At 35.8% G+C, this 25,371-nt stretch overlaps 1 protein-coding gene across 1 annotated transcript in view; it reads right to left on the minus strand.

The window, feature by feature from the left end:
* Nucleotides 1-1,831: 1,831 nt before the first annotated feature.
* LOC137394381 (protocadherin Fat 4-like) overlaps nucleotides 1,832-25,371 on the minus strand; it is a 34,320-nt gene continuing 10,780 nt past the window's right edge. The window contains exons 8-26 of the mRNA XM_068081094.1: nucleotides 24,783-24,879; nucleotides 24,507-24,619; nucleotides 22,741-22,914; nucleotides 21,626-21,720; nucleotides 20,888-21,150; nucleotides 18,251-18,463; nucleotides 17,468-17,603; nucleotides 15,605-15,783; nucleotides 14,348-14,441; nucleotides 12,685-12,937; nucleotides 11,784-11,934; nucleotides 10,866-11,034; nucleotides 10,131-10,299; nucleotides 9,907-10,000; nucleotides 8,649-8,892; nucleotides 5,650-5,831; nucleotides 4,772-4,875; nucleotides 3,851-3,973; nucleotides 1,832-2,023 (exon numbers count right to left, since the gene is read on the minus strand). Of these exons, the coding sequence (XP_067937195.1) occupies nucleotides 1,832-2,023; nucleotides 3,851-3,973; nucleotides 4,772-4,875; nucleotides 5,650-5,831; nucleotides 8,649-8,892; nucleotides 9,907-10,000; nucleotides 10,131-10,299; nucleotides 10,866-11,034; nucleotides 11,784-11,934; nucleotides 12,685-12,937; nucleotides 14,348-14,441; nucleotides 15,605-15,783; nucleotides 17,468-17,603; nucleotides 18,251-18,463; nucleotides 20,888-21,150; nucleotides 21,626-21,720; nucleotides 22,741-22,914; nucleotides 24,507-24,619; nucleotides 24,783-24,879 (3,045 nt within the window). The remainder of the gene's footprint in view (nucleotides 2,024-3,850; nucleotides 3,974-4,771; nucleotides 4,876-5,649; nucleotides 5,832-8,648; nucleotides 8,893-9,906; nucleotides 10,001-10,130; nucleotides 10,300-10,865; nucleotides 11,035-11,783; nucleotides 11,935-12,684; nucleotides 12,938-14,347; nucleotides 14,442-15,604; nucleotides 15,784-17,467; nucleotides 17,604-18,250; nucleotides 18,464-20,887; nucleotides 21,151-21,625; nucleotides 21,721-22,740; nucleotides 22,915-24,506; nucleotides 24,620-24,782; nucleotides 24,880-25,371) is intronic.

Consider the following 25,371-nt stretch of genomic DNA (forward strand, 5'->3'; position numbering starts at 1 on the left):
ATTGTGTTTTACAACAGCAGGGTGTTCATCCCGGAGCTGGAAAGACAGTCAGTGCTGGCCTCAGTGCACAAGGGCCATCAGGGGGAAACGAAGTGTATACGTCGGGCTGTGGAACTAGTCTGGTGGCCAGGAATGACCACTGAGATCCGGGACCTGGTTAAAACGTGTCCTGAGTTTGCCGAGTTCCGTAGACGGCCCAGAGAACCGCTGATGTGTGCAGAACTGCCTGAGAGATCATGGTGGAGGTTGGCTGTGGACATAATGGAGAAAGCGTCTCGGTCATACTTGGTAGTAGTGGACTACTTCAGCAGATTTATTACAGTGCATGAGTTGGTTGACTCAACCTCGTCAGAAGTCATCGTTAAAATTCTCCAAAAGTTGTTCTGTCTGATTGGAGTACCAAATTCGGTTATGAGTGACAACGGTCCACAGTTTAGTTCTGAGAGTTTCAAAAAGTTTATGAGAAAGTGGGACATACAGCATGTCACAAGTTCACCTAGGTACCCTCAAAGTAACAGTGAGGCTGAGCGGGCGGTACAAACTGTAAAAGCTCTGATGAACAAGAATGTCAGTCTTGATGCGGCACTCTGTTCATATCGAGACACACCATTAGCCAATGGCTACTCCCCTGCACAACTGTTGTTCGGAAGAGGGCTAAATTCGATGGGATTTTTGAATGGCCGCAAGATCAACTATGCGAGGCTACTGGAGACAGAGAAGTTGCAACGGAACTACCAAATGTATCAGTATAATCGAAGGTACAGGACTAAGGCACAAGAATCAGTCCCGATTGGACAAGATGTAGCCATGCAAGACCCAGATAAAGAGCCAGTGAGGGCAAGAGTTGTGGCGGCACAGGGGCGTGAGGTTGTAGCCATAGGACAATCACAAAGGCTGTGGAGGCGAAATCGGCACTTAACCAGACCTTGTAGGAATTCAGAAGCATCGGTTCCAGGTGTGGTAGCACCTCGTGGTGAAAACTCAAGTTCACAGTCAGAGTCAGGTGTGGTTGCACCAGCGGTTCAAGCTGAGTTCGGCACAGGGGTGGATGTAGAGGATACCGCTGGATGTCGGGTACCAGCGGTACCCGACTTTAGACAGGTGCCGACAATTGCTGAACCGGAGCCATTGACGGATCATGACAGTGGTACAACGGAGAGATGGTCAGAAGAGAGTCAACGAAGATTTGAGGTTCAACCCTGTGATCGTAGTGCCTCACCAACAGTGACCAGGAGGGTGACAACCAGAAGTGGCCGGGTAAGTAGGGCACCTGAGAGACTAAATATATAACTTTTGTGTGTTATTATCGCTTTCGGCTTAGGTTTTTGAAGGATGGCCTTCACCCAACCCGAGAAATTGTGAGGCAGTAGGTGAGGGAGCTTAGTCGTGATGCTGAATAATGCTAAATGGAGTGGTCTCCATTAGATTTTGATTATATTGCTAATAGGACAGCTAATTAGTTAAGTGTACCAGGAAAGACCTTTCGTTTTTCCTTCAATTTCTTGAGAGTGACAGTTCATAAATAATGAAAAAAAATATACTAATAATGTAACTCCATGCACTACTCAACTCGTGATACTGCACCCGTGTTTGGATTGTCAGTTTTAGGTGTGGTTGCACCTTCACTAACACTGGATTGGAAAAGAGCTTAAGGGGGAGGTGTGGTAGTCCCGGAAGTGTGGTAGTCCCGGAAGTGTGACGCAGCGGGGAGACGATTCAAGACGCTCCAGCTCGCGCTCTCTGATCTGCTAGCGACCGAGAAGGACGTGCCTTGACCGACGCTCTGGCTACACTCAGCTATACTGCAACGCACTACCAGGTATAGTACAACCTACCCAAGATCTTTTGCCTGTATTGTCAGCTGAAATTCACTGTTCCTCTCAAAGTCAATTAGCTCCGGTTTGCTTATGCCAACAATTCCAGTAGAGATATTAATGCTGAAGATAGCATCTAAATTCCCAGAGAGTATCTCGTAGATCACCTCAGCATTGACCCCAACATCAAGGTCATCCACAGCTCTGACCTATTGCATTAATATAAGTTATAAATACTATCCAAATTTATTTGATACCAACAGTGAACCACCAAAGTACTTACCAGAAAGTGACACAGAACTCATATCAAGGTTGAATAATTGACAGAAAAATGGCCTATGATTATAAAGCAGTTGGTTAGGCATAGAGCAAACCATTAATAGAGTTGGTTAGGCATAAAGCAGACAACCAATAAATGGTACAAAAGAAATAGCGGTAGTGGAACTAACCATAAAATAGTAGAAGCTGGAAAAAAAATGAATTTTCAAGAAGAGTTTAGTGAGGAGATAAGAACTATCAAGAGGAGCTAAGCAACTAAGTAGGGGTTAGGAGTTATCAAAAACTTAGAAGTTATCAGATGTGTAAGAGAATAAAACAGGAATGACAAGATAAGTGGGTGTTTAGAAATTCAATAAATAAATGGAATATGGGAAAAATACATACTGGTAGAGTAAGAAAACGAAGAAAAAATATAGCTATGAAAAATGCTAAAAAGTGGCTCATGGAACGCAAGATGCAGTAGTCAGGACTATTCAACAAGGCAAAAGGAGCAATGACCAAGATGAAAAACATAAAAAATATGTTCAAGAAGGACCAATAGAGCTGATTGAGCAATGGTTCTCAACATTTATCAAGATATATTCATCTCAAGCTCTATCAAATGAGTCGAAACTTACATTATTTAGGGATGGAATAGATAGCCCCCTCATTCAAATTGTATTTTTTAATTTAAGTTCTATCTCTAGTTCTTCACATTACATAGAGATATATCTCTACGATATATTATAGAGATATATCATAGATATATTTGAGTGCTGATAATTGAAGTGAGACTTGATATAAATACAAAGAATAAGGACTTTCTCATAAGGTTATTTTTTAATACTTATATCTTTACATATCTGTACTGAGGAGATACCAGATGTATCCAAATATCTGTAGTTAACAGATACCATCTTATACAGCAGATATCTGTACTATACAGATACCATCTACTAACAGATATCTGTGATTAACAGATACCATCTTATACAGCAGATATCTGTACTTAACAGATACCATCTACTAACAGATATCTGTACCTAACTGATACCATCTTATGCAGCAGATATCTGTACTAACCAGATACCATCTACTAACAGATATCTGTACTTAACAGATACCATCTTATACAGCAGATATCTGTACTAAACAGATACCATCTTATACAGCAGATATCTGTACTTAACAGATACCATCTTATATGGCAGATATCTGTACTAAACAGATACCATCTACTAACAGATATCTGTACCTAACTGATACCATCTTATGCAGCAGATATCTGTACTAACCAGATACCATCTACTAACAGATATCTGTACTTAACAGATACCATCTTATACAGCAGATATCTGTACTAAACAGATACCATTTTATACAGCAGATATCTGTACTTAACAGATACCATCTTATACAGCAGATATCTGTACTAAACAGATACCATCTACTAACAGATATCTGTACCTAACTGATACCATCTTATGCAGCAGATATCTGTACTAAACAGATACCATCTACTAACAGATATCTGTACCTAACTGATACCATCTTATGCAGCAGATATCTGTACTTAACAGATACCATCTACTAACAGATATCTGTACCTAACTGATACCATCTCATGCAGCAGATATCTGTACTTAACAAGCACCATCTTATCATCCAACCAATAGCTGGCAAACAGTATGATGTGATAGTGAATACCTGTAGCGGACAGGCTGTACAGGCTACTAAAGTGCATCCCTTCACGTAGCTAGGCTACACACTGTACCAACCTGTAGAACATGGTCATCCTGCTGATTCTCTCTAACATAGTAAGCACTTTCATCAAGGATGAATACTGGAGGGTTGTCATTCTGGTCAAGGACACGTATGTAAGTCCAGACAGCGATAGTCAGCTGAACAAACAGAGGAAAGAGTTAGTTTTCTACTTAGACTATACTCTATACACCATATAACAATTGATTGACTTCCTAAGAGCATAACTATGTCAAGGACCGCCACAGCCTCCACACACATATTTTCAAGGCAGACAAGACAAGCCTTCAATAAGATAAAATACTAGTGCTTCTGGCTAAGATTGAAGCATCCACAACAGAAAGTAGCTATATAAAATACTAGTGCTTCTGGCTAAGATTGAACCATCCACAACAGAAAGTAGCTATATAAAATACTATTGTCTTTACTAAAGAGTTTTGTTGTAACCCAGTCTGTTATATGTAACCCAGTCTGTTATATGTAACCCAGTCTGTTATATGTAACCCAGTCTGTTATATGTAACCCAGTCTGTTATATGTAACCCAGTCTGTTATATGTAACCTAGTCTGTTATATGTAACCCAGTCTGTTATATGTAACCCAGTCTGTTATATGTAACCCAGTCTGTTATATGTAACCCAGTCTGTTATATGTAACCCGATGTAATGTGATAATTATTGAAGCTGGATGACAAATACGACATAAGCAGGTACTTGTAACAGTGCCAATGCTATGGTAAGTATACTGTAATAGTGTAATTGTAGCAAATTGAGGGGGGTTCAGTTTTCGAACCTTCTAAAGAAAAGCCTATGAGAAACAGGCGCTATTTAAAATAGGAAATTTAAATGTCAGTAATCAAAATGAAATAAGGAAGATAAGGAACCGAAAAGAAAAATACGATGATAGAAGAGAAAGAAAGATGGCCGTTGTAAGTCTTACCTCTCCATCTGATGCTGAGACCTGAATGATATATTCCTCTCGCGACTCTCTGTCCAAGGGTCGCGTGACATAGAGCAATCCTAGAGAGCTTATGCTGAATGTCTCTAAACATAAAAACAACAGGTCATGACTTTACAAGCGTATCATTATTGCCCTTGACCACTAATATATTGTGCTTACTATCAGACTGTCAAAAAGACACCACAATCAATTGTAGGAAAACTTCCTACAAAATGTTTTTGGAATGACTTGATGGCATTTTATATCCTCATAGCACGATTACAGTAAAGATAGACCAAAAGAACTACATATAGGACCAGAGATGCTAACAAGAGTTGTTTAAAACCTAGCCTGTCTTGACAGACTGATGTTTTTGCAGAGTTGTCCCCCGTTGAGCGGGGCGAGCAAATCTAAGTTCTACTAAAGTTTACCACAGAGACTGGTCTCTGGTTAAACGTTTATATCTCATTTTTTTCTACATAAATTTTGTGCGAAATCTGTTATGATTACCAATGGAGCGACCGAAATAACATCGTAGCCAAGCCGCATAGACGGAAGAGAACAACTCCCTTTCAGTGCAGCTGATGCATCAAGTGCAGTGCATTTTGTGACAAGCTGTTGTTTTGCTCGCCCTGCTCAACGGGGGACAACTACGCAAAAAAAAACAGTTTGGCAAGAAAGGCTATTAAAAATCATGAAAAGTTCACCTGACATAGATAACTGGTGATAGATGCAAAGACCAGTGAATGAGAAACAATCAATTTCACAACATCAGTTTAGCATTGGTTTTACTTAATTGAATGTTAACAAGTTAACACAGCAAGTTGATAACACTTTTATTCCTTTTGGACAGCAGGCTAAAGAGCAGGCTAAAGCACCTCTAATATCAGGAGGCTGAAGAGAGTACGTGAGCTCATCCAAATCAGAATCCATCGCTCGTACTGTACCGACTGTGAACTGGCTCATGATATTCTCAGATACATTGAATGTGTAGCTCTCTTTCTCAAAGACTGGAGAGTTGTCATTCTCCGGCAGGATATTAATAGTGAGCCACGCAGAGCTAAAGATAAAAAATTTAAAAAAACATGACAGTAATCTAAACTCGGCTCTATTACCATTAATATCATTACTATCGGTATTATTATTAGTATTATTAGTATCATTACTAGTAATAGAATACAGAGCGAAACCAGATTTTAGTCTGAGATCAAGTATTTTCTACAAATTGACTTGCAACGAAATTCACATTACAGTTATTTGGTATCATAAGATTCACCATGTCTTACTCTGTTGTGTTTTAGGTGCAAAATATGTGGGAATGTGACTACAAGCTCTTGAAAGCTAAAAAACGAACAGTTAATCGCAGCCACACAAGACCGCCATAGTTTGGATTCTCTTTCCAAAACGGCTCAAATGTGACGTAGTTGTGGTAGATGGTTTCTGTTAACACTTTCATGCAACCTCATTCGTCGAAATATTTTCACAAATATACTTCACGCATTCGATAAAACCATGTCTATTGTTCTTACGCGTCTGTTTTATCGTCATTGTAATGCTGTCACTTTTAGCAGTGATATCTTATAACTTACCATAAAAAATCGTTTAATTTTTTAACCTTAGCTCGAAAGAGTACTTATCATTGTCTGATTATCATGACGAGCCTGTTGGTCACCTGTGATAATCGAAAAATGCTGCAAAAATTATTTGCGAAGTATTGGGTCACATGATCAGATTACGACTTGCCGATTAGACCAAGCCGAAACAAAACTGTAAAGTAGCGAGCATCTATATTTGATACGGGGTCTTCGGTAAAATCCGAAGAGTTTGTTATAAACCAGTACTACGATAAGTTCTATATTGAGCTTTTTATTGCCCTTTCAATTCACGGGAGAACATCACGTGACAAGACAATAACCAAACTGTCATGACTACTTCAGAGAAATAAAGAGATTCCAATCTACGGCGGCTTTTCATTTTTGAGCTTTTAAGAGCTTGTAATCACATTTCCACATGTTTGGCACCTACAACACAAGAGAAAGACATAGTGAATCTTTTGATACCAAATAACTGTAATGTGAATTTTGTTGCAAGTCAACCTGTTTAAGGTTTTCAGAGCAAAATTTCCCTTCTTAACTCTTCATCTAAAATACCTTCCTGGGAATGTAAGTTGTTTCCAGCAGAGCAGACTTTTGAATGGTTTCAAATGAGTCTGCTACATCAAGCATGGCCTGAAATGATATCAGGCGATCAGTTATTATTGTTCCTCGTGCCCCAATTTGAGACGAGATGACTGTTGTGTTATTTTATTATTATAAAAAGCATCTGACCTCTCATCCTTCAGCAGGTAATGGTGTTACTTTTCATTAAATCTCATGGAATTCAATAATAATCCTAGAGGTTTGAGCATACATTTTAATACTTTCGAAAACCTGAAAGGAATGGTCTTGAGAAAAAGTATTTTTTTGACTTCTTTTAATTCTGTAAAGTCAAAATTAATTTTCAAAAATATTTCAAAATTTGATGTGGCTATATATATAATCTTTCATAATTGGAAAATGAATGGATACATCTTCAACCTAAAAAATTCATCTTCTTCAGCACAAAATTTTCTTTCTAATGATATACAAAATAGCTAGCTTTATTAAATTCTTCCACTCTATAAAAATAGAAAAACAATGTTTTAGAGAAATAATCTTTAAATTGCCACTAAAATGCAGGAAATTTTTAGCTACAAGAAAAACAATGGTGACAAATTTTTTGTGACCTCCTATGTTAATCCTGTCCATCGTAGTGAGCACTGAAACCTTGACATTTTAGTGCCTTTATTAATTTGCACTACAGAAAACATGTTTCCATCATGTATCACGAGAAGTCATGAGTGGGATTGTAAAAGTTGTGTGATAAAAGCTTTTTTTGTATTTTCCGAAGCTTAAAGTGGGGGTTGTTTGAAAGTTTGTACAATATGAATGCGTTAACTTGGGCTATTTGTATGAAAAAAAATCGTTTCCAGGCCTAAGACTTACAGAAAAACTTCTGAAATCAATGTCTGTAAAAAGACGATCGTTTTTAAAAAACAATAGTTAGATAAGGGTATCAGTTAAAATCGGTTGATCAAAAACTTAGCTAAAACGCTTTCGATTGAATGAAGCAGAATTAAAATCTCCTATAGATTTCACATAACGAAATTAACATTGATTGTGTTACTCGTTTTATAAAAATTGGAAAAATGAAATCGGATGCTTGGCTCCAGCAATTTTGCCTTCGCTTTAGATTGCTGATTTGGATTACCAATTTTTGAAAAGAATAGAATCTGTCAATTTCGTGATATAGTATTTCAAGCAGGTTGTATCTTGTAGAACATTTTGTGGAGAACATGACTAAAAAATTATTTAGCTACTGTTAGTGATTGCCATGCAACAAGCAAATAAACTAGGCCGTGTCAGGTACCCGCTGAGAGCGGCTTGTTGACTTTTTAGAGTTAATATCAGACCAAACGCGGGAGGAGCATTGTGGCCACAACTCCACAAGCTTTATTCACAACTCGATATACTGGTCATAATTGCTATTGTTATTATTGTAAGTAGGCCACAAAACCAATTTATTATATCTTATCTATTTAGTGTGGCTATATGGGATAGACAGGACTTTTTACTCTGAGGTTGATAATAGAGAATTTCTAAATAATGTTTAAATTCTTTGTTCTTATTATCACAGCTTTTAATAATATTACAAAAGTGAAGGAAGCATATTCAATGTATTTTGCATCATAGTTTATCATGTTCTAACATGGCTGACTTTTTACACCCAAATACTACACCCACATTTGAATGTGCATTTAAACTTGCATTTAAATCTACAGCAATGAGATTATACCAACCTCAAGAGGAATGGCTGACCTCCGTCTGCTGCCGAGATGACCATATCTATCAGTTTAACTTCCTCATAATCGACTTGTCTAATCAACGTCACAGTTCTGCAGCCTTCTATGCTCAGGTAAAGGGGTGGAGCAACAGAGCATTGAACAACACCATTGTCACCTGAGTCTTCATCAGTCACAGAGAGAATAATAGGCAGAGTGTAGCCGGCAGTCTGTGATTCACTGATGTCAACCTCAAACTTATCTAAAGCAGAGATAAGATGGTTAATATGTAAAGATTAACTTACGGAATAAAAAAATTAAATCAATGTCAAAAAAACGGAAAGTGAAGGGATGAAGGAGACAAAAGAGGAAAAAGATTAAAGACAAAATAAAGAGTAAGAAAAGAAAACAAAATAACAAGAAAAAAGAGATGAGAACAAAGACAGAAGAAATCAAATTGAAAAGAGATCAGAGAGGGAAGAGATCAAAGAGGGAAGAGAACAAAGACAGAAGAAATCAAATTGAAAAGAGATCAAAGAGAGAAGAGATCAAAGTGAAAAGAGATCAAAGAGAGAAGGAACCAGAGGGAGAAGAGCTCAAAGTAAGAAGAGTTCAAAAAATGAAGAGTTCAAAGACAGAAGGGATCAAAGTGAGAAGTGATCAAAAAGTGAAAAGAGCAAGGAGAAAAGTAATCAGAGAGAGGAGAGGTTCAAGAGAGGGAAAAGGAGACAAGAAACAAAAACAAGAAAAATGAGGATCACAATGAGAGCTGAACTGAACTCACAATGAAAGAGGAAGTCAGCAAAGAGGGAAGAAGAGTGAATCGACCACGTTCAAAAGAAAAGAATAAAAGAGCTGATGAGATATAAGAAAATAAACTACATCCATATAGCTGGAAGTAGTGATTTAGGTAACTATTGACTGTAACAAGACTAGGTTGGGGTTAGACAACTTATTATCTGCAAAGTATATACATATACATGTATATATGGAGGACAGTATCAAACAGTATCGTACAGCATTATACAGCATCGTACAGTATCGTACAGCATCGTACAGTATCACACAGCATCGTACAGCATCGTACAGCATCGTACAGTATCATACAGCATCGTACAGTATTGCACAGCATCACACAGCATCGTGCAACATCGTACAATATCGTACAGCATCATACAGCATTGTACAATATTGTACGGCATCCTACGGTATCGTACAGCATCATACAGTATCGTACAGTATCATATACCAACTAACAAAGACCAATATAACTTGCCTATATTGATTTGAGGAGCATTGTCATTCACATCTACCACAGTGATGTTCACACGGGCTAAAGAATAACGCTCATACGGGTCTCGTGCTACAACCTGAATGAAATAAATAAATAATTTCAAATACTTATTCAAAACAAACATATGACAACACAAAAGTATAAACCTGCAAAATAATTCATCAAAATATTATAAGCAAATGATGTAATGCTAATGGTATGGCTACCTCAAATAAATATGGCCCAGAGAGAGCCTCATCTTCCGCGTCTACACCTTGCGTGAGGGAGACAACTCCACTTTCTCCATGCATCTCGAAGGTATCAAGTATTAATTGTGAAGTGCTGCTAGCAAATGCATAGGTAATCAGATCTCCATCTCCATCACTGGCACGTAAACTGGCAACGAGAATGATAACTTTAGTATCTCGCAATTCTTTCAAAAGTACTTCCACAAATGGCAGTCTTTAATGGACACTTGTTCATACTTTCAATTTGTTGCAAAAAATATTCCTGATAATACACTCGAATAGATAAACCTCGCAAGCAAATTGGTGTAATTTTTCGGTGCCGCCTCAAATCCTTTTAAGACCAATGCAGAACGCACAAATGTGATACAGGCTAATGCTTAGTGTTAGAGCAATGTGTTTAGATGAGGCTCAAAATTAAGGTAACTGTAGTATCACATTCATTCACAGACTAGTTCATCTACTTTGCTATAAAGATGTTTTATGAAACTCAGATGTCCATGTTTTGCTTTGCTATATTTTGAGTTATTAAAATAGCTATGTCATGTCATTGCTATGAAATTTAGTTGTAAAAAATTAAAAGCGCGATAGTACTGTTAGAGACAATTTTAATGTTGAAGTTCTGTCAGTTATCTCTTTAGAAATATATGAAATCATAATTTCAGCCATATTGATCATATGGCTGTAAAATAAACTTGCAAACCTTGAAACACTCACGTTAGCACATTGGAGCCAATCTCCAGGTTTTCAAGAATTGCTACAGTATAGACCAGTTTGGTAAACTGGGGGTCATGCGTGTTCACAGAAGTAACTTGAATACGGATTGTAGCCGTGTTGTCAGCTGCGGGTGGGCCAACATACATCTCAGTGTTCTCTACTTTTAAAACTGCAAAATTCAACCAAATTTATCTAAATTTTATCAAAATTGACTAACTATATGATTAAACATGAATGAAATACAACAATCCGAGTCTTGACAGCATTGCTGCATAACAGAGTGTACCATGTCAGCCATATCTTAGCTATCAGTCACTTGGTGTGTGAGGCCAAGTTCTACTAACTTGCACAGATAAAACTATTTTTTAGCATACAAGAGCTGTTGCTGTTGTAAGAGATCAACATAAACCGTCAACCGAAATTAAAATAAAAGTTGCTTTTTGGTTTACACAACCATTAAAATCATACAACTACAAGAACTAATATAAACCAATTGATATTATTACTAAACAATGACAATCTACTTTACCAATCGCTAGAACAGAAATAAGAATCAATATAAATGCAACAATACAAAATATATTCAATATAATCAACATACAAATAAATTAAATTGAAATATTATGTTGAAATCCAATTTTCTAAAACAACCTTTGATCTTTAGACTCGAAATCAAAGCTTAGAAATCCTTATAGCTTAAAAATAAGCTTGGAAATTATTATTTTTAAGCTTAAGTTATTTCCTTACACTTAGAAATAATATAATTATCAAGCGGAGTGTATAATTTAACAATAAATAATCACATAAAGCTTTTATATTTTAACATCATTGGATGTGTTTATCTGGCAAAGGTTTATCTTCACACATCACAAGGGGACCCAACTCCAACCTTAGCTATGATACTGATAAATAGCTCACCGATGGTGTAGTCATAAGAAAGAAATGCAGGGGGAACAGACAGAGGTTGTAGTAAGCTGACGCCTTCAGTGGTGAGCCTAAAAAAGTCTGCGCTGCCACTGATCATGCTGATTCGGTACTCAGTATTAGGTGAAAGATCGGCATCCAGCACCTGGTCATTATAGAACCTTATTGTGTACTTAAATTCCATCTGCTCCCTAAATAGGTTCAGTTGTAGTTGGCAGCACAACACTACTCCCCACGAACTAGTAGATTAGAGTAAAACTTGAATATTCATGAAAAAAGTGCGCTTACTAGATCATGGCACACTTTGAAAGAATGTGTTGTTTTGCACCATTACTTCAGTACTTCTTTGAACAAAAAATTAAAAATGGATTAATTAGTGCACCAAAGCTCCACTTATTATCATTTTAACATTTTGAATTGTTTTAGGAAATTAAGTGAAATCTGAGCTGTACTAGAGTCGATTCATCAACTAATCAGATAGATTTCAACAACTCAACTCAATTTGAACTCAACTCGCAAAAAATAGATGCAGAGTATAGAAAATTTTAATATAATCACAATGTGTTATTTATTTATTGTTATGTTATTTATATCATATTATACTATTATTTATATATTATATTATATTAAATACTATTTATTTGTTATATTTCCAAATATCAACAAAAAATCAAATTTTGTTATTTAACAAAGTTTGATTTTTTGTCGTTGAATTGAAATCCACAACCACAATCTAACAACCCACTGACTAGTCATAAATTAGTCACATGTAAACTTTATACTTCGATGCTTTTATACCTCATGTTGCAATCATCTAACAGCGAGGCATAAAAACCATATCAAAGTTCCATGGTGAGGAAGTTAACCGCTGGTCCAACATAGATAATCAACTTACTGGAGGGAAATCAATAAAACCGTTGAAACCCTCCCTGTAGTTGAGAGTGTAGTGTGGCTGGGAGAATACAGGCTTATTATCATTGACGTCAGTGATGAGAATTGAAACGAGTGTGGTTCCTGTGAGTTGACCTGAGGTCAGTATTGCGCTGCCGCCATCGACTGCATATACCACTAGCGACAGCATAGATTCAGTTTCTCTGTCTACGCATCTGCTTATGTTCAAGAGCCCAGTTTCTGATTGTATGAGGTAGCTAAAGAAGAGGTACATAGCTGAAGGGGAAAAAGAAGAAGATATATTCTAGCGATTCTATAAATATCTATCTATTTATTACGCAAGTGTTGAGAAGGTCTCTGCTACAACTGTTGAAAATGTATGATTAGAAAGTGCATGGCATGGTAAAGGTATAACAAAGGGCTGAATTGTTAAAGGTATTTAATCATATGACTAGGAATGTTTTACCATGAATAGCACCATAAATACAGCAAAAATTATATTTTCTATTGTCTACATGGAAGCCCTGCTCATAGTTTTGTCTACAGCATCACACAAGTGTTGTGTAGCTCTCTGCTACAACTGTTGAAAATGTATGATTAGAAAGTGCATGGCATGGTAAAGGTATAACAAAGGGCTGAATTGTTAAAGGTATTAAATTATATGACTAGGAATGTTTAACCATAAACAGCACCATAGAAACAGCAAAAATGTAAAAACTGTCTTTCCCTATATGCAATCTATTGACCTAGCTTCAATTCCACACTGTTACAGCTACCATAAAGGTACTACAGACACCAGCCAGCATAGAGGTACCATAAGTACCAACTATTATTGAATACCACAGGTACCAGCTACCATGATAGCGGTACTACAGGTATCAGCTACCATAGAGATACTGCAAGTACCAGCTATCATAGAGGTACCACAGGTACCAGCTACCATAGAGGTACTACAGGTACCAGCCATCATAGATGTATTACAGGTACCAGCTACCATAGAGGTACCACAGGTACCAGCTACCATAGAGATACTGCAAGTACCAGCTACCATAGAGGTACTACAGGTACCAGCTATCATAGAAGTACTACAGGTACCAGTTATCATAGAGGTCCTGCATATACAACATAAAAATTATCTTTATAGAATAATATGTTCATGATTTATCTTATTTACTTCTATCTTATTTAATATGCTATTTTATTCAGGATTAAAATCAATAAAACTTCATAGTGGTTAAAACGCTCAGAAAAAAAATACGTGCAAAATGACATCACTAGTTGTTATCATTGCTATAGTTGATATAAACTATTGTGTTCAAGTTGCAGTATCATGTGTCTATATTCTGTTAGTTTATCTTCGTAACTATATGTAGTCATAATCGCACTTTGGTTTGATTTGAGCAATTTAACCGCTATCAAGTTTTATCGATTTTAATCTTGAAACAACCAATCAGATCAATTCACCATCAGAACATCAAAAACAATCACAAATGATAGAAAAATATCGATACTTTCTGATAAAATCTATGAAAATTTTGTTTAAGTTCATTTTTTTAAGTACATTCACATAGCAGGTTTGCAAACAACACCAATAATTGAAGTCGGCACTAGTTGCCGTAACAAATACATACATACATACATACATGTATGTTTTGAAGCACACTTACTCATTGCTATAGACATGGTAGGTGATAGCAGCATTGCTACCAATGTCAAGGTCAGACGCATGCACTTGACCAAGGTATCTGTTCGAACAGCCCTCTGTAAAACCAGGTAGTAGACAGGGGTGAAAACTATTGGAGTGCAATACTAGCTTTAATCTATTGTGATAGAAAGAGGAGACAACTCGCGTATTACTATCAAACTAGTTCTCCTTTAACCATATGCTTTCAAAATTTGCATGAGTCATAAGCATTTGGAAAATATTGTTAAAAATACCCTAATCATCTTGTCTACAATTGGAAGTGTGTAGATCTGTTATAGTTTGACAGTGTTTCATGCTGCCATGTAGGACAGTCTACCAGAAAGGTAAAGTATGTACAGTCAAGCCTCTACACACAAAGTTAATTACCCTAGTTCTAAGATCTGCTTTGTATGTTAAAGCAGTCATATGTTGGAACAAAATTTCATATAAAAAGTGCTGGATTTCATTTAATTTGTTCCACAGCCTGTAAACCTCTGTTGACTTTTTTATAAATACTGTAACTAATTACAAATAATATTAAAAGAAAAGCATTATAGAACTCTATGGAAAGAACTAAATTACAAATAAAATGTGCTAATAAACTATAATAAATATAAATAATCAATTAACAATAATCGACTACAAGATGTTTTAACATTTACTTTTATTCAGGCTCAGGTCAGCGGCAGCAAAGCATAGATTCAAAGGTAGAGGTGGGGATAAAGATCCATAGCATATCTCTGACTTAGACTAGGTGAAGTTTAAAGTAACTTATGTTATACATTTTGATATTCGTATATTTTTTATAATCTGTTTTTAATTTTCACCAATTTCTTCACTTTCATTTACGAAATTGCAAACTTATAAAACTGCAAAATTTCAGAATGCTTTAAACATCATAGTTTAAAAATTACTTGAATGTAGACTTGAATATCTGCTCAAATTTTATGCTGTATGTTGGAAATTTACATGTTAATGTGATCATAAAGTAGAGGTTTGACTTTATATAATAACATGTCTTAAAAGCTGCTAAGGTTTATAATAATTTTATTTTTATACAAAAATGTTATAGATTTTTTCTTAAAATACTGTTTATAATTTTTAAAGTATGCATACATGTACAGCAGGTTATAACTGTGGTGTTATAATAATGAGAATCAAATCTTTCAGTATTTCATAAAATGATAACAAAAGAGCTAAATTGTTCATACAAAATGTCTGAAGCAGTTAGTAAACTCACCACTAATGGAGAAGATATAGTTACTATCAAAGGTTGGACTGTTATCATTGACATCTACGACAATGATCTCTACAATAGCTGACGGAATGCTGTAATGATAACCATCAAATGCAGTCACCTCAAACCTGTATGAATCTTCGCTCTCTCTGTCTGGTGCTGCGGTCAACAGCACTTCACCCCTATAACAGCCAATTGAGCAATTTGGTACTCATCATGTAGAAGGAAAAAACATCGACACATTGAAATATTTGGACAAAAGTCATAAGGTTTTTTACAGTATAACGCTGTAGTCATCTAGACGCCAAATCGTGACAACTTAATTGAAAAAATCTCTCCCAATAAAAAGGCCATTCAACAGCAATCCACTTTTCTAAGTTCATGTAAGTCCTTTTTTTTCATTTGTATACAATTAATTGCATCAAAAACAAAGCCCCCTACCTCACCTCCCTAAGAGCCCCCTACACCCTACGTCACCTCCCTACGAGCCCCCTAACCCCTACCTCACCTCCTTAAGAGCTATTTGTATCGTATTGTAAGTATGACATATGTATTGCTAGCAATTCAGAGTGATGAGAGCATTCCACATCTTGTTGAAGTTGGTTGCATAACGATAATATAATCTTATTCATTATTGCAAAGCTTCTTTTTCGACTCCGCCAGATCTGCTACCTTTTTATCAAGGAAATCTTTCCAAGCTTGTTGTTCAAACTCTAGCTCTGAAATGAACCTGGTGAAACTTTGAAGTAAGTCTACACGACGAGTCCATCCAAAACAACTTACCATATTACATACACAAGTTCGAATCCCGCACTAAGCAATCATTTTATTCCAGACAGAGAGAAAGACAGACAGACGGGAAGACAGACACAACTCTTACCATGGTAAAGACTAACGTAACTTACCATATTCCATACAAGAGTATAATTCAGTAGCCCTCAACAGCATGTGTGACACGCTTAACTCAAGCTGTCATCTCTATTTTAACTTAAGCTTCAATCAGTGTTTTAATGAAGTTTATAAAGTGCAGATGAAGTCTCTAAAGATGCATGCGCATTTTCATGATGCAAGAACAACAAATTATTATTTTATGTTTAAATTTAACTGACCTTTTCATTGTGTTTTAGTTTTTTTTAAGTTTTTTAATATGTCAGTATTCCTCGATCTGAATTTTGTATAGAGACTCTTTTGCAATAAGAGAAAAAGGGATGACTGTCATTCATCATAGCAGATGTACCATTATTAACCATTTGAACCTTGATGGCAAGTATTCCGGCACACCTAGATCTGTTTACAAATGCTGTTTCCAAGCAACAACGTATACCAATCAAATTAATTTTACGTAGAAGGTTAGACCAGAAACTTTACCTTGACTTTTTACGGTTTTCCAATATCTTTACTGACTTCTTTTGTTATTATAGCAAGTGTAGTGGGATGATATCATAAAAAATTCGACCCAACTCAGGTGTTGAACAAGATAGAAGTTGTGATGCAGACAAAGCATTATGTGATACTAACTATAAGTTTGCTGATGATTTTGAGTCGGTAAACAATGATGAACATGTGCTCGATAGATATCATGATATTGAAAGCATTTCCAGAATATGTTAAAATCAGATGATTTTTGATGGTTTTAGCCTAAAAAGTGTCAAAAAATATTTATTTAGTAATACTGACAGTGTGTTATGGAACTTTTTTTCAATGTTTCACTGAATATAATTGGATCATGAAAAGATTCAGATATATTTCATAAAGGTTTCAAAATGTCCTACTTTTTGGCAAATTGCCCAGTAATACTGACACACATTGATGAGGACAGTCAGGGGTCAAAGGATTAAATGCTTAAACTCCTTAAAGATCACCTACGTGGAGTTGATAACTCTGAACCAGTTCTCCGGTGAATTGCTAAGAAATCGACGCGCTGACATCAGATACACAATCTCTGCCCCAGAATCTTCATCCGTTGCTTCTACCTTGACTACTGTAGACCCGATGGCTGCATCTGTTGTAGTATTGGTGAAGTTCGGTGAAATGAGACACATTCAATGGCTTCAGCAGCTGACGCAGCTTCAGCGGTGAACATTCCAGAAAAAAGTAATTAACATGACTCATTTTTTCCGCTTAATTGATACAGGAAAGAGGTAAAACTATGAGGTTAGCTTTCCTGCTCGTTAATGAGCACAACACAATCATCAACAATAGCTGCAGTGTTCAAGGCTTAGCTTATTCCATAATAGAAAACCTATTTTAATGACATATTTTTTCAGTTTTCGAGAAATGTACATTTGCGCATCTAGTCAGTAAGAGTCTGCTGAAGAACCAGGACAAGACATGGATGAGCTTATATTGAGTTGACTTAAAATACTGATTCAATTCCACTGTGTCCTCAAGTAAACAATGAAAACTCATAAAAACTGAGGGTGCTTTCAGATACTATAAGGGTAAGTATGACAAAACATCGGTAGATTTCTACCGTTGAATAGGCTGTAAGAATTTGCTAAAAAATTAAAAGGAAACATCAAAAAGCCTTCATCTGAAATGCTGACTCCTAGAATATTAGTCAGTATACGCTTAGTCTTTACTCTTAGACTTACAAAAAAAAACTATATAGAAACAAACTAAAGTTGTCTTACCCAAGCCGTTACCTACCTTCCAGAACTCGCACCTCGTAATATGTTGAAAGGAAAACAGGCCTCTGAGTGTTGAGGTCAATGACTGTGATTCTTACATTAGCCATTGAGAATAAAGGAGGGCTGCCGCTATCAGTAGCCACCACCCGCAGCTCATAAGAAGGTAGATAGTTTACACTAAGGTCTCCAACAAGTTTAACTTTACCACTCGTAATATCGACTTCGAATAATTCTGTAAAACAATCAGGTTTAAGAGATTATAAATAACAAATATGTAGTTGAGCATGACAGCCACCTAAAAAGTAACTTGTCACTTACCTAAAACATAAACTGTCACTTACCTAAAACATAACCTGTCACTTACCTAAAACATAACCTGTCAGTTCAATCTATAACAGTCATAGACTTTTTTCCTCTGCAATTATCTTCATTAACAAAAGACAATCAAAAGAAATGAGTAGACAAAAATGTCGGACATTTTACTCATTACAGAATGATATTTGACACTCGAATGGTGAATATAAAGATATTTAAGAGGTGTGAAATTGAATCCAAATTTGTAAAAGGAAGGTAACTCCAAACAGATAATTATTAATTGTGCAACGAAAAAATATTGACTGAAAATCTTTGCAGAAAAAATGTTTACTGCTGTTATTATCACCTTTTGACGCTATAACATACTTCATCATGGAATCACAACTCCACATATGAGTGATTCAAGTATAAACAAACGGTGGCGAATAGGTGTACTAGTCTACTCAAAACTATAATGATATCAGTATCTCTAGATGTTCTTGTATATTAATGTTTTGATCAATTTATTCCAAGCAAAGCCATTTGATTATGATTAATGAGATTAATGTACAAGCTTCAATGGGCAGAAGACTCCTCCGACTAACAAGCTACGAGTAAAAACATCTTTTTACCACCCGACATACGAGAAATTTGAGATACGAAAAAAATTCCGAGCACATTTTTGCCTTGAGCTACGAGCATACGCGATGGTTCTTGATGAGGTTGCTAGGTGGCTGAATGCGTGAGAAACTGCCTATGACAAAAGCATTGCTCGGTCTTTCTCGGCAATCAATTTGAAAAGGTTTTAAAAGAGATTTAAAAAATTAAAAGGTCAGCTGGAAGTGCAGGCTAAAGGCGAATCAAAAGGTGAGGGAATAAAAGCCATGCTGGAAACAGAAAAATAAAATAATAAGATTGAATTTAAGTTTAATGTAACGTGAGATTAAAACTTATTTTTAAATGTGTATATATGGTATGCCAAGATTTTAAACCATAACTGTCACGAACAACTTTTATTGTATTTACTAGGTAAATCAGACACACTGATTCCGATTTTGTACTCAAAATAAAGATTAGTCCACTAACTTTCAGAGTAATGAAGGCTTTTTTACAGCGTTTTAATATCGGTCTCGAAAACAACACGATCGGCATAACATGCTCCGCCCATAAATACGTGACGTAACCTAGCTTTTTAGGAACAGAAGTTACGTAGGGATGTTTAGACCGATTTAGAATAATAGAGATGGGTGTTTTAAAATCCATTAATATCTAAATTCAGCCTTAAAAATAATATCAGTCTTTTATGAAAGGTAGATAGGCTATTTAGCATTGCATATTTAAAAAAACGCGATAACAACGCTAGCTTGTGATAAAACCGCGCCTTTTGAGCTCATTTTTCTCGGCGTTCAGCCCATTTAAACGTAATGTAACAAGCTACGAGCAATTTTAAATAGTTTATATACCTTTCATAAAAAACTGAAATTATTTTACAGGTTGGATTTAGATAATAATGGGTTTTAAGACACCCATATGTATTATTCTAAATCGGACTAAACATTCCTAACTTCCGTTCCTGAAAAAGCTAGGTTTCGTCACATATTTATGGGCGGAGCTTGTAATGCCGATTGTGTTGTTTTCGAAACGGACATTGAAACGCTTTAAAAAAGCCTAAATGACTTTGAAGGTTAGTGGACTAATCTTTATTTTGAGTACAAAATCGAAATCAGCGTGTCTGATTTACCTAGCAAATACAATAAAAGTTGTTTGTGACAGTTATGGTTTAAGTTAACCTTAAAGTTTATGTTACGTAGTGTCACAAAAGTGTAGCATACCAATGGTGTTGCAAGAGAATGTCTCTCTCACACCACTGTTAGCTGCTACTATCTGTCTCGAAGGTTAAATTGCAGGTCATAACCACTAGATAGGTATTTGTTACTTTGTGAGGGTAGGTGTGAACTACATGTAGAACAGTTAAAAACGTGTTTTCAATCGTGATATCCTGTTTTAGGTGGGTATTTCAGAGGGTGGGAACGGATTAATTTGTACTTATTTATTTTATATAAGAAAAGCTGATTTAACATACCAAAGAATTGACATATGATTTCAAAACGTATTAAGCTCGTATGTCGAGGTAATGGCTTTAAAACTACATTACTAGCATATTATGACATCACAAAAATCAACCAATCGGTGAAAAGCTTTCTACAATCTTTAATTAATAAATGTTGTTGAAAGCTTTCTACAACAAGTCTAATGTTGTTATAGCAACTGCGAAAGATAAAATATGATTGGTTATCATTGCAGACTTTCACAGGAATACCACAATCCAAGTGCTATACTTGGCAAACTCTAGTATACTTACCGACATCTCCCACTAACATATGATATGTGACTTGGCCATTTACTCCTGTATCAGCGTCCGTTGCTGCCACTTGTCCAAGCAAATAGCCTACTGACGCCGTCTCGTTAACAGGAGCGAAGGAGTAGACAGCACGAGTAAAAATAGGGAGATTATCGTTGATGTCTGTGAGAGAGACGTAAACAAGAGCACTACTCTGTGTCACTCTATCACTGACCAGGACTCTTAAAGTCAAAGAAGAGAATGACTCCCTATCAAGGAGGTCGCTGAAAGTAATTCAGAGTGTTTTGACAGTCACACATAAACTCTTACCACTGAATAAGAAAACATGAAGACAGAGCCTAAAAAGGTCATGAATTTATATTTAAAGCTACCACTACTGCGCATCTAACTGTACTGTTCTTCTTTTTAGCGTTTGTTAGAATACTCGCAGTTCGAGTCTGAGGCATGGAAAACTCAAATGTTCACCAACTTTACTACCTCTACTATTTCCTAGTCACGATTAGAGTCATGACAATGAAGCTGCGTAATTCACAACAAATGATTTTGCTCACAATGGAGGCTGAAAACTAAAAGTATTTGTAATCGCTCAGCTTATTTTAATTTGGTTGAAAGCCGAATTTTGTGGACTGAAGGTTTCAAATTTTTTAGTCAAAATCCAACTTGGTCGAGATCAAAACGTCAAATGTAAAGGTATGACTGTATGTCCCATAAATGCAAACAGCACAAGTTAAGTCTTACCTGTTGTAAACGTACAGTTCAGCCTTGTTTATTCCTGTTTTTTCTATTGCGAATATCCCACCATGGTCTCCCAACAGGAATGTCAGATATGAGTTCTACAATATATAGCACGTTTTATAATAATTGATAATGCATCGTTGTAAAATTGCCTACTGGAAGAGAAATCGCTATAACATTGTAAGAAAAACAACCAGCCACAACTACAGCAGTACTAATAGAAGTCAAGACCACACATCTACACAAAAATTTAATCCATTCCCTCGATAGCGATATTAGTAAATACAATACTGTTTATTATGTATATGATAACTACCACTATACATGCCAGCTCCATTCTATTTGGTCCTTTATGAAGTTAGTTTTTTTTCAAAATACTCATATATTGTGCTGTATTTTATCAACTTAGCATGTGACCATCCCTTCAAGCTGAAAGTTTACAAACACAGCAAACAAGATTCACTCTACTAATAATCGTGTTCCTTTTGTTATGAAGAGAGTGACCTACATACAGCCTGTAAAATGGGTCACTAAGATAATTTTTTAATGTAACTCAAATAAGACTGTTATAAAATATTTGGATACGTCAATGTTACAACTTTTTGCGAATTCTTTATTTATATAAAAATATTTGGATATACTTATTATATTTACTATATACTGTATATACTATATTTATATAAAAAATATTTAAGCAGAGTAAGATATGAAAACTGTATGCAATCACAAATTACATGTATCCCTGGTGTTAAACTAAATATTGTGTTTTCTATAGCATATTTAGTAGCTGACTAATAACAAATTGTTATAAAACCATAAACTGCCATCTCTTGTAATAGGACTAATACTAAAAAGTACATGACCTCATCAATGTCAAAACTTCAATCAGCAAATGACACAGATCTGCTCAACAAAGCAATGACAAGATCCATAAAATTTTGTTTTACAGAGCTAGCTTAAGTCAATCTATTGGAGCTAAGCAAAAATCTCAGTCTACAGTTGACCTTTGAAGGCTGACTTTAGATCTCATCAGCAACTACGCAACTCACAAACTCTCAATCCCTTAGCTGACCACCATAAACTGAGCACATGAAGGAGTATTTGTGGTAGAGCCCTACCAGGTCACCATCGCTAACTGAGAGCTCAGCTATAACTGTGTACTCTGGGCTGTGCTCTTCTAGGATAGTGGAGTACTCCGGTTGGTCAAACTGTGGAGGGCTGTCATTAACATCCGTAACATTGACTATGAGAAGAGCACTGGCATACTTCTCAGGGCTATAAACCTCTTCAGCCTGCCAAAAACCAGTCATATAATATCGTCTAGAATGCATAAAATGAATAAAGGCTAGATTTTTATAAACAACAGCTAAGGGTTTAATATAGTCTAAAACAGTGGCATTGATTGTTCTGAAATAAGCTACCGTAACTTGCCAAACCACAAATCTAGTAGTTAAAATGTTATTTATAAATACAGTACACGTTCCTACAACGTAAACAATCCGGTCCGAGAGTGTTTATGTAGTAAGGATTTAACATTGTACTAAAAGTAAAATACATGTACATGTAAATTGCCCAGCCTGTTCCAAGATCTGCCCAAACTCACACCTTTGATCCTTCAAACAGTAAAAAACTAAACCTAGCTTTTTAATTTAGTGACTATACAGTAACTGTGGTATTATTAGTGACTATACAGTAACTGTGGTATTATTAGTGACTATACAGTAACTGTGGTATTATTAGTGACTATACAGTAACTGTGGTATTATTAGTGACTATACAGTAACTGTGGTATTATTAGTGACTATACAGTAACTGTGGTATTATTAGTGACTATACAGTAACTGTGGTATTATTGGTTTGTATCAACAACTTTTCTACTTTTTCTTCTCACTTTCACTTGGTTTAGGGTTTATGATTATGGTAATAAGCACACACCTTCAATGTCAATTTAAATTGACTTTTTTTTCTCTAGACAGCCAGGTCTATGCTGGAAAGAAAAAATAAAAACTTATTGTATAATCTAAAATAAAGTAAAACAAATATATATACATATATATATATATATATATATATATATATATTAGAATAAAACATTGATTTCAAGGAGACTCCAATTCATAACATTCACATCGGTAGACTGACACTCTAACACCTGTACAAATTGACCGCCTTTCCGGTGTTTCTGAATAATTGTGCAGCTACATAGGTAATCATTCTCTGTGCTTTATCAGCACTCCTAACGATCTCTCACAGAACACTAGACTGCGGGGTACTAGCGCGTGTAATAGAGATACTAATTTACGCCGTTTGCTCTCTCATGTGCGGCAAGACAGAAAACACTATTTTTAAGGCTAGCTAAAAATACTTGCACCAACTTGATGCTTTAAGTTGTATGGAATTTCGTACGTAATACGTACAAAGCAAAACTTTACATCAATTTTTTAGATTAAGTAGAATTCACATTATAAGAGCTATTTGTTATAGGAACGTTGACTGTAGGTCTGATGTAAGCTCATACAAAATGAGCTTATGTCAGGCTTATACGAAGATAATCTCTCAAGTGCAAACTATTTGGCCAACAACAAAAAACACAGGAAAAAAGAAATTTAGCTGCCTCGAACACTACTGAGAAACTTAAATAAAATAAGCACAACATATATAGCTTTAAATACTACCAGGTACCACTAGGTGCAAGTGGTATCACTATATTCACTTTCAACAACAATTTAATTTTCTGTAATTTATCATACACCAATAATTTTATGTTTCACATGACTTTTCTGGAGATCCTTGCCTCTGCTCATACATCACATTCTCTTATATAATAATGCAATTATGTCGGCCCTTGCGTTAGAGTAACTTCTCTTGCCTACCCACGACACACCTTCAGCAAGATTGTGTAACTAGAAACTCGCTCTCGGTCAAGTTCACTTTCCACAATGATCTCTCCAGTCCATTCATCTATAGAAAAGTATTCTCTTCCGAGGATGCTATGGCCTAAAACAGTGTGCATGTATATATGTAGATCCTGGTGAGGCATTGGTAGATCAAAAATGCCAACTTTTGAGTCGTTTTCGTCTCAGCAGTTTATTTAGAATGTAGTGAAAGATCTCATTACTTGAGACTCGTGCAACATAGGCCTAAGTAAGAAGAGATGTACCAGAAATAAGTGAATAGCGGAGCCTCTCTCCAATGCCTCTATCTTGATCTTGAGCTGCAATCGGAGGAGTCGTGTAGAATGTACTGCCAGGAGGAACCTGTATGTGTAAGAGCAGAATATTGGAATAGACAGTTTTTTGAGGAAACAAACTTCATAGCACTCTCGACACTAGTTACACCTAACTATAAACTAGAGATCTAACTTCTTATAGACTCCCTATATTATATATATATATATTACTTTATTAGCAATAATTTCATTTCAAATAAAAATAATTCCAATTATGCCATACAACAATAATAACACAAAAAAGGCAACAGTTGGGGACTAAAACCGAATAAATAGTTTAATATATAGTGTTTAAAATGTCTTTCTCTGCTAAGAGAACGGATATTAGGTGAAAGATTGTTGAAGCAGCTGGCAATCATATTTTCATAATAGTTGTTAGATGTATGCAGTCTGTTCATATCACACAAGTTGAAATGAATTAAAAACCTGTAACTGTAATTGAACCTGTAACTGTCATGTAAAAAATGAGGACACAATCCATGAAAGATCTTGAAATATTGAATTGAGGTAAAATAAACAT

Source organism: Watersipora subatra, chromosome 4 (assembly GCF_963576615.1).
Source record: "Watersipora subatra chromosome 4, tzWatSuba1.1, whole genome shotgun sequence".
Classification (NCBI taxonomy): Eukaryota; Metazoa; Bryozoa; class Gymnolaemata; order Cheilostomatida; family Watersiporidae; genus Watersipora; species Watersipora subatra.